Raw genomic sequence first — 14,011 nt, 5'->3', positions numbered from 1 at the left:
TGACCACAATGAATTATGTTAGAAATCAATAACAAATACATCCGATAAAAATGGGCATATTTAGAAATCAAGCTATATACTTTAAAATGGTCCCTGGGTCAAAAACATATTATAGGTGAAATTACAAAATGTTTTAAACTAAATGTAAACAAAAGACAACATATCAAAATTGTGGGATGCAGTTAAAGCAGTGCTTGCAACTAAACCAATACAGTTAAACACATAGAAAAGAAGAAAGACTTAAGATTAATGATTTACTCTAATGATTGTTTCTTTTGCTGTGCAGAAGCTGTGGAGTTTGATTAGGTCCCATTTGTCTATTCTGGCTTTTGTTGTCAATGCTTTTGGTGTTTTGGTCATGAAGTCCTTGCCTACACCTATGTCCTGAATGGTTTTGCCTAGATTTTCTTCTAGGGTTTTTATGGTGTTAGGTCTTATGTTTAAGTCTTTAATCCATCTGGAGTTAATTTTAGTGTAAGGTGTCAGGAAGGGGTCCAGTTTCTGCTTTCTGCACATGGCTAGCCAGCTTTCCCAACACCATTTATTGAACAGGGAATCCTTTCCCCATTGCTTGTTTTTGACTGGTTTGTCAAAGATCAGATGGTTGTAGATATGTTGTGTTGCCCCCAAGACCTCTGTTCTGTTCCATTGGTCTATATCTCTGTTTTGGTACCAGTACCATGCTGTTTTGATTACTGTACCAACAGATTGGGAAAAAATTTTTGCAGTTTACCCATCTGACAAAGGGCTGATATCCAAAATTTACAAAGAACTAAAACAGATTTACAAGAAAAAAACTAACAAGCCCATTCAAAAGTGGGCAAAGGATATGAACAGACACTTTACAAAAGAAGACATACGTGAGGCCAACAAACATATGAAAAAATGCTCATCATCACTGGTCATCAGAGAAATGCAAATCAAAACTACATTGAGATACCATCTCACGCCAGTTAGAATGGCGATCATTAAAAAATCTGGAGACAACTGATGCTGGAGAGGATGTGGAGAAATAGGAAACTTTTACACTGTTGGTGGGAGTGTAAATTAGTTCAACCATTGTGGAAGACAGTGTGGCGATTCCTCAAGGACATAGAAATAGAAATTCCATTTGACCCAGCAATCCCATTACTGGGTATATATCCAAAGGATTACAAATCGTTCTACTATAAGGACACGTGCACACGAATGTTCATTGCAGCACTGTTTACAATAGCAAAGACCTGGAACCAACCCAAATGCCCATCGACGATAGACTGGATAGGGAAAATGTGGCACATATACACGATGGAATATTATGCAGCCATCAAAAACGATAAGTTAGGGACCTTTGTAGGGACATGGATGAACCTGGAAACCATCATTCTCAGCAAACTGACAGAAGAGCAGAAGATCAAACACCGCATGTTCTCACTCATAGGCGGGTGTTGAACAATGAGAACACATGGACACAGGGAGGGGAGCACTACACACTGGGGTCAGTTGGGGGGAAATAGGGGAGGGAGGGTGGGGGGTGGGAAGCTGGGGAGAGTTAGCAAGGGGAGAGATGCCAGATGTAGGTGATGGGGGGGGAAGGCAGCAAATCACACTGCCATATGTGTTCCTATGCAACAATTTTGCATGTTCTTCACATGTACCCCAAAACCTAAATGCAATAAAATAAATAAATGGGAAAAAACAAACAAACAAACAAACAAAAAACTCTAACATTTTAATAGCAAAAAAAAAAAAAAGATTAATGATTTAAGTTTTCACCTTCAGAAGCTGGAAGAGAAAATTAAACACAAAGTAAATCAAAGAAAGGAATAATAAAGATGAGAGCAATAATCAGGGAAATAGAAAACCACATAGAAAATTAAAATGAAACATTTGTTAATAGATTCATAGAATAGACTAATGGAATTGATAAATCCTTTTAATGGAATTGATAAATACTTACCAAGTCTGATAAGAAAACCAGAAAGAAAATACAAATTACCAGTATCAAGAACGAAAGAGCATATGTCATTATGGTTAGATGGCTAATAATGGAACATTATTCATAACTTTATGCCAGTAAATTTAACATGTACATGAAATGGACAAAAATCCAGTGTGTCAAAAATGGACACAAGAACTAGAAAATATGGATAGACCTTTATCTATGAAGGAATTTGAATTTATTTTGTATACACAAATATACATTTAAAGAAAACTTTTCACCAAGATTATTTCACTAGTAAATTTTGTCAAACTTTTAAGAATATAATAAAATCACTCACACAAGGTTTTTCAGAAAGTAGAGAAGTGTGGAATACTACCTAATTACTTTGATAGGGCTATCATTACCTTGATATCTAATCTGAAAAGACATCATAAGAAAAGAAAATTATAGATCAATATTCCTCATGCTCATAAACGTAAGAACTCCTAACAAAATATTAGCAGGTCAAATATGGCATTGTATAAAAAGGATGATACTGTGTATTACTTCCAAGTTTATCGTATCTCAGGAATATAAGGTTGATTTAACATGTAAGATTCAAATTTCAATGTAATTCACCATATAAGCAAAACATGATAAAACGCATGTGATCATCTCAATAGATGAAGAAATTTCATTAACTTACATGATAAAATTCAATACCCACTGATGATAAGAAAATTTCATGATAAAATAGGGATAAAAGGGAACTTTCTCCATCAGTTACAGAGCATCTACAAAACACCCACAATTAATACCATGGTGGTAAAATATTGAATCTATTTCCCCAAACGTTTGGAACAAGACAAATACCTTGTTCACCACTTCTGTTTGACATTATTTTAGGGATCCTAGTCAGTGCAATAAGGTAAGAAAAAGGAGTAAAAGACATATGGATTAGAATGGGAAAAGTATAACTGTCCTATTCACAAATGATATAGACTGTATATGAAGAACTTCCTAAGGAATCAACAGAACAACTAACTACTATGACTAATAAGTGAACCTGGCTAGGTCATAGGATACCATATGAAAACTTAAAATCAATTTTACATTTATATACTAGAGGAGCAAATAATTACAAAATTAAATCAAGTAATTTATAACAGCAATAAAATGACATTAAATACTTAGGAAAAAACCATATAAGACCACTACACTGAAAACTACAAAATATTACTGTGAGAAATTAATGAAGACTTACATAAATGGAGAGATATACCACGTTTATGAATTGGAAGAATCAATATTATTAGGATGGCAATTTCCTCCAAACTGATCTGTAGATTCATTTTGAAATCTCAGTAAAAATTCTAACAGGCTTTTGTGTATGCATGGAAACTGACAATTCTAAAACTTATTTGGAAATGTGAAGTATCTAAAATAGCCTTCAGAAAAATGACGAAGAAGAAAGTGTTGTTGGTCTCACACTACCTGATTTCAAGACTTACTTCAAAGCTGTGGTAAATAAGATAGTGGAGTATTGACAGAAGTATAGATGAACAGATCAATGCAACAGAAAGAGAATCCATGCTTAAATATCCAATTGAGTTTTTGCAAAATTGCCAAGAAAATTCATTGAGGAATGTCAGGTCTTTTGGTGCTGCAACAACTGGATAAATTTATGCTTAAAAATGAACTTTGCTCCATACTGCACACCACACACACAAAAAGTCATTGAAGATTGACCATAGATTGAAATGTCTAACTCAAAATCATACAGCTTCTAGAAGAAAAAAATATAGAATATTTTCAGGACCTTGAGGTAAAGATTTTTTCAGAAGGAAACAGAAAAGAATTAAACATAAAATACAAATTGGTAAATTAAGCTTCATCATAATTAAAATTACTTTAATAAAAAAATGACATTAAGAAAATGAGAAAGCAAGCCACAGAATGAGTGAAAATATTTTCAGTGCATATATTGACAAAGGGCTTGTATGCATTTATACAGAGCTCTTACAAATTGATAAGAAAGAGACTAACAACCCAGTAAAAATGGGCCAAAGACTTGAACAGACATTAATATAAGAAGTTAAATAAATGACCAATAAGCATACGAAAAATGTGTTCAACACCATAGTTCATGAAAAATAGATTAAAGCCACATGAGATATCATTTTATACCCACTTTAATGGCTAACATTAAAAAATAAAAAACTGACCATACAATATGTGGGTAAGGATGTGGAGCAGCAGGAACTCTCATACCTTGCTAGGGATGTAAACTGGTGAAGGCACTTTGGGAAATAGTTTTGTAGTATTAAATAAAGTTAAGCATGCCCTATGACCCAATAATTTTATTTACAGCAAAATGAAAATATATGGTCACACAGAGATTTGAACATTAATGTTCATATGAACAATAACGGTTGAAAAATTATAATGGACCAAATGTCCTTGAACAAGTAAATAGATTGTGATATATTCATACAATGGAATAGTATTCTCTGATTAAAAAGAGTAAATACTGATACATATGACAATATGGCTGACTCTTAAAAATATGAAGTAATCAAGCCAGATATAAAAGGGTAAATGCTGTCAGGCACAGTGGCTCATGCCTGTAATCCCAGCACTTTGGGAGGCTAAGGCAGGCAGATCATGAGTCAAGAGATCGAGACCATCCTGGCCAACATGGTGAAATCCCCGTCTCTACTAAAAATACAAAAAATTAGCTGGGCATGGTGATGTGCGCCTGTAGTACCAGCTACTAGGGAGGCTGAGGCAGAAGAATTGCTTGAACCCAGGAGGCAGAGGTTGCAGTGAGCTGAGATAGCGCCACTGCACTCTCTAGCCAGGCGACAGAGCGAGACTCCATCTCAAAAAAAAAAAAAAAAAGGAAAATGCTATGTGATTTTACTTATATGAAAATCTAGAGCAAGTAAAACTGTAGTGAAAGAAAGCCTATCAGTGGTTGCTTAGGTTTGGGGAGGGTACATTAATTGCAAAGGGCAAAAGAAAACTTTTTGGGATGATGGAAATATCTTGATTGTGGTGGTCATTGCATAGGGGTATGCATTTGAGAAACTCATAATCTATGAACTTCAAATAGGTGTATTTTCTTTTAGGCACATTATACCTTGATAAAGTTGTTTTGTTGTTGTTTCATTTTGTTTTTGAGATGGAGTCTTGTGCAATGGCATAATCTCAGCTCACTGCAACCTCTGCGTCCTGGATTCAAGCGATTCTCCTGCCTCATCCTCCCGAGTAGCTGGGATTACAGGTGCCTACCACCACGTCCGGCTAATTTCTTTGTATTTTTAGTAAAGACAGGGTTTCACCATGTTGGCCAGGCTGGTCTAGAACTCCTGACCTCATGATCTGCCCACCTTGGCCTCTCAAAGTGCTGAGATTACAGGCATAAGCCACCATGCCTGACCATAAAGTTTTGTTTTTTTTTTTTAGTCTACCAACACCAAATGCTGGAAAGGATGTACAGCAGCTGAAATTCTCATACATTTCTACTGATACTTTTATATGATACAACTTTAGAAAACTGGTGGGTTATTATAAAGTTAAACAACATCTATGAACCAGCATTTCAACTCCTAGGCGTTTACCAAAGGGAAATGAAAACATATTCACAGAAAGGCTTGTACAAGAATGTTCGTAGTGGCTTTATTTATAATAGCCCACAATTGGAAACAACCCAAATGTTCATCAGTAGGAGAATCAATAAACAAAGTGTCATATAGTTACATAGTGGAATAATACTCTGCAATTATGAATGAATTACTAATGTATGAAACAACATATTAAAAATATTAAGTGGAAGAATGCATGATATATGATTCCATTTATGTGATGTTTATGAACAGATAAAACTAAGTTATGGCAATAAAAATCTAGCATTGGTTGCCTAAGAACATAGGGTTTGACTAGAAGAGGCACAAGGTGACTTTCTCAGAGTGGTAAATTTGTTTTATGTGTTAATTGTGGTGGTGGTTACACAAGTATATATTTATCAAAGCTCATTGAATTGTATACTTTAGATCTGTACATTTCCTTGTGTTACTATTTAGTATTCTAGAGGCCAAATAATTAGAATATTTTTGGCATTTTTTAATAAATTATTTGATGGCCTCAGAATCATATAAGCACCAGTAGAGACAGAAAAAGAATGCTATTTGAGTAATATAATTGGCTTATAGAAAAAACGACAATGTACTATATACATAAGCACAGTCTATTTCACTCAAAAGGCAGTACAATGAAAGAATTAAGAGCAAAGACTTTATAACGAAACTAGGTTCAAATCCTGGTTTTACCACTTGTGATCTTAAGCAATTTAACTCCTTCTGTGCTACTCCTTTCTGGTATGTAAAACTTGAAACTTAAGGTTGTAAAACCTAAATAGCTTACTACATGCCACATGCTTAGAATGCCTGGTACATCACATAGTAAGCATCCATGTATTATTTGCTGTTCTTACTTATTCACTTTTCATTTCTTCTTCTTATTTATTTTTATTTTCTCATCTGTTTTGATTGTTATTAGTTATAAAGTTCTGGCAGGTATATAAAACAATGCATTTACTTCTTCACACTCTGATGTCTTCACTCTTCTACCTAAAGCTCTCAAAAAGCAAATTCCCCTTCTTACCTTGCTAGCTCCTGCTTATCTTGCAAGACGGTTCAAGTTATAGCTCCTCCAGGAAGCTTTCCCTGGCTGCTAAATCCTATACACCTTTTCTTTGTTCCCCCAGCATTCTCTATTAACTTTCATGGATATACAGATCATTTGTCTTACGGTTTTTCTTCAGCGTTTCTCTTGCTACACAGTAGGCTTTGTGAAGTTAGATATAATTTGTTATTTTTCTTTATGCTTGAATCCTTGTCTGGTACAGGGTAGTAGACAATTGATCCTTGACTGAACGCATGAATACCATAAAACTTTCCTGTTACATGTTTCTGTTTGATAGTTATGAATTAAAATAATGTCCATTCATCTATTTTTACCAACTTTGACTTTCAGATTTTCCTTCTTGGTATTATCCTGCTTCCAATTCGTGCCTTATTGGTTGTGTTAATTTTATTACTTGCATGGCCATTTGCTGCAATTTCAACAGTATGCTGTCCTGAAAAGCAGACCCACCCAGTAACTGGTTGGAGGAGGTAAGAAATAATTATGTCTAACATATTAGGACATAATATTAAATTAAGATATATCAATATAAGAAGAGTTTGTAATAATTTAGTCAGTGATCAATAGCTTTATCTAACTGCTACCTACTCAATAATAAATAATAATTTATTTTTATTTCTCATATAAAATGTGTAGAAATTACTGCCCAAATGCCAACTACATTATGATAATCTTCTAAAAGATGTAATTTCCTAATGTTAAAATATTTTGTTTTCTGAGTTATTGCCACATGTGATACATCCATAATTCGGAAAGATACCCAACTATTATTATACTTGAGACTATTGAAGCTACAAATTACCTCTTTTTCTCTTTCTCAGTTTTTACATTTGCTTTTCTCCCTCTACAGGTTTTTGTAGTGGCATAAGTGGATTAATTATATTATTTTTATTAATTAATAGTAATTTCTATTGTAATAGAATAACAATTTAATTATTAACCAATGTAGTCTAGTTGTTTTAAACATTAGCATGAGGCAGAATGGAACTACTTTTCAGGCATTATCTAATTAAGATGGTAATAGAAGAGAAACTGATCATGAATTAATAAACTACTGGTAAAAGTTTATTTTTATTGGACAGAACCAAATTGTTGTGATCTGTATGCCTTGTAAGTGCAGCCTCTTATTTGGACTCCATGGATTCCATGTGAATTTCAAATCTGTAGATAGGTTTTAGTGCATTGTCAAACTCTTTGAAATTGTTGGCAATTTCTTTTATATGCAAGAATATTTTTGTATCCAAATCTCAAATGTGAATACATCCTCCAAAAATTTTGAGAAATACTATTCTAGAAACTTTTAAAGAAATATGTAGTTTGCTGTTCAGTTCATGTTCTGGTGAACAAATGTCAATATCAGACACAAGGCTGGTTTGAAGTGGAAATGAATCCAATGCTGTAATGCCCCAGAGAAATCTCAGTTCTTGTAAACCATGCTCCTTTGTTTTATAACTCAAGGCTGTATAGTATAAAACAACACTTGAAGGAATGTTTTTTATGACTCACCAGTTCTTTTCAGATTACCTCTTTGGTTTTTAATGTCAGTGGCTTATGAAAACCTAGGATGATAAAAGGAATAGGTCTAAGAATCCAGGCAATAGATATAATAAATGTTAGAAAAGAAAGTTTTACTTTTGTCCGTTAAACTAGTATCTCTTTCTCCTCTCAAACAGGTTATGTTGAAGATATTATGTGGGACCAGACTAACAGCCATTTTTTAAACATGTTAAATAGGAGTGTTTAATGACTCCGAATATGGGATAAATATAGTTATCAGAAGTTATATCACTATAGATAAAAAATGAGAGGTGTGGAAATTTGATAAAGGGATACACTTTGTATCATTACATGAGTAGAAATCTCTTCTCTAAACTAAAGGTGAAGAAAGGGAGGTACAGTTCCTATGCCCTTTGGAAAAGTATTTTGATTTTCTTTATATAACTTCTTGTGAAATAAAAGTCACAGAAACTTCCTCAGAGCTAGTTGCCAACGGCTTCTCACTATATTATTACAAAAATGTGGAGATAATTAGATGAGAATCCTATTTTTAAAAGCTAAGGTGGGTGGATCACTTGAGGTCAGGAGTTTGAGACCAGCCTGGCCAACATGGTGAAACCCCGTCTCTACTAAAAATACAAAAATTAGGCCTGGTGGGAGGTGCCTATAATCCCAGCTACTCAGGAGTCTAAGGCAGGAGAATTGCTTGAACTGGGGAGGCAGAGGTTGCAGTGAGCCAAGATTGCGCCACTGCACTCCAGCCTGGACAATAGAGCAAGACAAGGGCTAAAAAAAAACAAAAACAAAAAACCTCTCATTAAATACCTCCAGGATGATGTACATATTTTATTTTTTGATAAAAATCTATATGCTTATTCACATACTGAGATATCCCTTCTGCGTTTGCACTTCTGGGAAAACATTTTTGTTTCCCTGCCCAACTGGATCTTATTTGTCTTGTGTGTCCAGCACAGTTCCTGGCACAGTTTGATGAATTAACTAACCTTTAATGGCACAATCTTTTTTAAAAAGTTCTTTAAAAAAGTAGTTTCTGGATTGCTCAAGTGCATCTCATTCCAGGGAAGTGAGATGGTGAACTAACTTCAGATGATTCTTGATGAGATCTAAAACTGTAACAATACAGATAACAAGACTTACTTTTTAAAAAATTCCTAAAATAATTCTGAAGACAGCTTCAGTGTGAGAGTTCCAAAAGTGTTTTAGGAGATCATAGCATCTTCATTACAACAAATGTGGATTTCCAAGATAACTACTTTGAAGGACAATACATATTTGGACATCTCAGTAGGGGATGTTTGTTGAAAATTCATTGTTTTGAAAATTCATTTTTAACACTTTATAGTCTCAGAATGATGGAGCCGTTTATTAGCCACATGTCCTTGGGCAAATTACTTCTCTGTGCCTCGGTTTTCTCATGTGTAAAAATAATTTTAAAATACCTACTTCAAAAGATTAGGCCGAGGATTAAATATACATATAAAGCATTTAGAATAGTGCCTGGCACCTGGCAGAAAGAGTGTCATGTAAATGTTAGCTATTATTCTCCTCAGCTTGTGTTTTTAATATGAAACACTCTGATGTATTTTGGTTTTCTTATTGTATTTTAGAGTAAAACCCTGCTGCTAGCTTTAATTAACAAAGCTAATTGTGTCTTTTTAATATTTTCATAGGAAAATTACTCAAACAGCTTTGAAGTTTCTGGGTCGTGCTATGTTCTTTTCAATGGGATTTATAGTTGCTGTAAAAGGAAAGGTCGCAAGTCCTTTGGAAGCACCAGTCTTTGTTGCTGCCCCTCATTCAACATTCTTTGATGGAATTGCCTGTATTGTAGCTGGGTTACCTTCTATGGTATCTCGAAATGAGAATGCACAAGTCCCTCTGATTGGCAGTAAGTACTTGTAAGGTAACATAGATAAAATATTTTCATGCTCATGCTTTAAAATAAAATATATAGTTTATTGATATGTAAACTTTTTTAAAAGTTTAGAATAAAACATTGCAAACCTATTTACTTTATTGTAATAAGGTACTACACGGAAATAGTATATTTATGAAAAAAGATTAGAGACTTCCCTTTTATAGCCTCATAACCCTTTAAAACTTTTTATTACTATACCATTATGTCTTTCTGTTCTTATATATAGCCAGAAAGAGTGGTTTTCAGATACTACCCATGCTTGATTTAGAGAATTTAACCCATGTTTGATTTGAGAGAATCTGAAAACACAGGTTATGTGTTGTTTCATGAATTTATCTTCAGGCTATTAGGCTGCTAAATGCAGTAAGTCATTCCTCCTCACTGTTTTCTTCATATTGCCCTCCAAATCTCCATGAGGGACCTATGTGTAGCTCTCTGAAAATTATGATGTGGAACAATAAGTACTTCCTGCCATAAAAAAATAATGGCACAAGTGAAATGTTTTTCCCACCAGATGCTTTGGTCTCTCCCTCAGGAATTGTCTCCAAGTAACTACTCCCTGTTGTCCCAAGGTTATTGCAAACATCACATGAGAGAGTGAGTGTGAAAGTTGCCTCATGTTGCCTTGGTGCTCTGGAGAAGTAATAGTAGTTCTTGCAGCTTTGTCATTCAGCTAAGACACTTTGTTTGTTTGTTTGTTTGTTTAACGTAACTACCATGCTCTGTGTAATATAGCTTTTTCCTGAAAAATTGTGTAGCAATAGATTTTTGGTAAATTGAGGTTGATTTTTCATGTACCAGGAAGCTATTAAAAAAAAAACTGTTGTGCTGAAAATTGCAGTATCACGAGTAATGGTTACCCCTACTTATGTGTACTATGAATTCAAATAATCAGTTTTCAAGGTATTCCTAAAATAAAACAATAATCTTGTAGCATACTCTAACGTTAATGTCAATTGAGGAAGAAGACCTTTAGGGGGAAAATTACATTTGCTTCTTTTCATATTTTTGCTGCTTACTCCTGTTAAATTAATGAAATATTTTTAGTTGTAAATATCCACTTCTCCTTTTGAAATTAGAAGCTAAGTTCTAATAAATTCATTTTTTAATTGCTCTCTTCATTTACTCTCATTTTAATTTTCCATACAATGTGTTATATATCCAGAATTATTGCTGTGGTTGCTTTAGCCAAAAAATGGCATGCCTGTGACTTTTTATTTGTTTTAAAGGACTGTTACGGGCTGTGCAACCAGTATTGGTGTCTCGTGTAGATCCAGATTCCCGAAAAAACACAATAAATGAAATAATAAAGCGAGCAACATCAGGAGGAGAATGGCCCCAGGTAAAACATGGTGGATGTTAACTTAAATATATTGAGAGTTTATTCATTGTATGTATGTAGACTTAGTCATTTGGATCCACAGATAGCAATATCCGTGGACACCTATACTAGGTATCTTTAGCATAATAGGTGCAGAGTAAATATAGTAGCAAGTATTAAGAAGTCTTCTTTCCCATGGATGCTCGGTGGTATTAAATTTATCATTCTTTTTTATTCTCTAAACTCTTTGAACCAGTTTTCTCTTTGTGTTATAAAAAGTGATTCTCTAAGTCTGAATTTAATTGTCACTTTAAAGATGAGATAGGAGATAGGTACCTTAGTATCTCTGACCATTATACTAAAGTATCTCCTATTTTATTTAAAAATCTTAATTATACAAGCTCAGTTATACCCAATATTGTGGTGGGTAAGTGATTAAGATCTTTGATTTCTACTGAAATTTATTTAGATAGTGCTTTTCAGTGCAAGGGGCATATCAAAATCACCTGTAGAACGTTTTTTCATGCTTTACCATCTCACCATTCACTTCCCTGGAATCCCTTTTGAAAGCAAGGAAGGAGTAACATTTACTGCAAAATAAGAGTGATTCTAATAGGAACCACTTTATCTTTGCCCAGTTGTAAACAACTCATCTCTAGCAGACTAATAGTCCTACAGTGATCTAGCCATACATGATGACATGAAGATGTTAAAGTCCAAGAGGAAGTATGTGACCAAAGAGGTGGTTTTAGAAACCAAGGCATGTAAGGAATGATTAAAAAGAAGATAGGTGGCATTTGGAGTAGAGTTTGATTTTTCTCTATGGATCCAAAGAATATATCTAGGATTAGTAAGTGTGGGAGATAACAAATAAATACATTTCAGCTCATTTTGCTCATCTTAAAGAACTTTCTGTCCAGAAGTAAAATGGTCTGATGTGGCATCCTTTTCTAGAGTTTTCAGGCATTGGCTGAACAACCACTTGGGGGGGATATTGTAGAAAGAATTTGAGCCTTAGAGGTACTAGGTGACTTTGAATGGCCCTTCCAGCTCTGAGATTTTATGATTCACTGTATACCCATTAATTTTTAGTAGTTTAGTTGTTAAATTTTCACTGAATAAAGTATATTTGATACTGTATCCCATTGTCATAGGAAACCTACTTTTAAATTGGAGAATGGGATTATACCTATTCATAATTTTTATTTTAACCTCTTATTGTGGCAATGTAGCCTGATAAATGTTTTCCTTATCTAATTATCATAGAATCCTTTGCTAACTGCTGTGATTGCAGGAATTTATTTTATTTTATGCACTTAGCAATTTATTCATGGCTAAATTTTAAGGGCACAAGAAAACTAAGTTGCTACTTTACTTAGTTAATGGAGGAAACTAACATACTGCATATCTTTTACCTTGAAAACCTGAAGAAGGATGTTAAAAGCTAAAAACGCTGCCTGAAAAAGAAAAAAAAGATATTAAGTTGTATTCCATATGTCAACTAATTCAAGTAAACATAAAACACATTGTACACATTTCTTTTTTTCCCTTTGTCCTCAAGACATATCTGAACTACATGTTGTGGAAGTAAATATTATTTACTGGGAATCTGAAACAAAGTAAGAAATTATTTGGTTAAGGATATATAGCAGAAGAAAGAATTTAATGTAGCCTAATGTACAATTTGACCATGAATTACATACTGCATCTTCTTTTAAGTTTATTCAGATCATTAGTATTATCATTATGAGATATTTGTTAAATATATTCTTTATTCAAAGCTTAAGTCCATTTTCCAATTATCTTAATAGTCAGACAATATTTTTTTAATAAGAAAATTGAATTATCTGATGGTAGCATTCATTGGAATCAAGTGTTAGCCTTTTATTTTATTTTTGTTTTTTAATCATTGGCAGCTGTTTGTGCAGTCATAAGAAAGCAAGTAAAGAGGTAATTTATTAATTAGATTGAAATATTAAATCTATTCCTTTTTTCCCAAGATACTAGTTTTCCCAGAAGGTACTTGTACTAATCGTTCCTGTTTGATTACTTTTAAACCAGGTGAGAAAAATTAAATTATGTATTCTAACAAAGTAATATGGAAGATTTCTCAAATGATTTTATAGAAATATACAAAATAACTCTTTAGCTTGCTCTGAGCATTTTTTTCTTTTCTGATAGCAAGTTTTTAACATTGTGGATCCACAGAACTTACTCCTTTGCTTTCTCTTTTGGTGTCACAATTCCTTTCCCCTTGTAGTGTCCACTCCATGCATGTGCGCTCGAGATGTGTGGCTGTGAATGCATTTGGGAACCCTCACAGACACGTGAGGTTCTATGGCATCAAGTAGAAAACCTATTTCATTATAATGTCTTCAGATGCCTTCTAAGATTCACTTCTTTTTTAACATTAGAAGTCAGTGAATGCAGCTTTCTTTATAATTTGTAATACTTTAAAATGTTTTTGTATTAGCTGCTAGAATGCTCAGCAGCAAAGTTATGACTCACTTCTAGTGAGTGTGGTAGTTCTTGCTTCAAGAGTTTAGTTTTATGTAGATTTTCTTATTTTTCTTTGTCATGATTTTATCATTCCTTAAAATTCTGTTGAGAATAGGAGAAAATTTTTGCAATCTATCCATCTGAC

General features: G+C 33.7%; 1 protein-coding gene across 1 annotated transcript in view; it reads left to right on the top strand.

The window, feature by feature from the left end:
- LPCAT2 (lysophosphatidylcholine acyltransferase 2) overlaps positions 1–14,011 on the top strand; it is an 80,549-nt gene that overhangs the window by 11,569 nt on the left and 54,969 nt on the right. The window contains exons 2-5 of the mRNA XM_017530068.2: positions 6,941–7,080; positions 9,799–10,016; positions 11,276–11,388; positions 13,368–13,428. Of these exons, the coding sequence (XP_017385557.1) occupies positions 6,941–7,080; positions 9,799–10,016; positions 11,276–11,388; positions 13,368–13,428 (532 nt within the window). The remainder of the gene's footprint in view (positions 1–6,940; positions 7,081–9,798; positions 10,017–11,275; positions 11,389–13,367; positions 13,429–14,011) is intronic.

Source organism: Cebus imitator, unplaced genomic scaffold (genome assembly GCF_001604975.1).
Source record: "Cebus imitator isolate Cc_AM_T3 unplaced genomic scaffold, Cebus_imitator-1.0 Scaffold63, whole genome shotgun sequence".
Taxonomy (NCBI): Eukaryota; Metazoa; Chordata; class Mammalia; order Primates; family Cebidae; genus Cebus; species Cebus imitator.
Note: the sequence above shows the minus strand (reverse complement) of the source record. Positions and strands in the feature narration are given on the sequence as shown.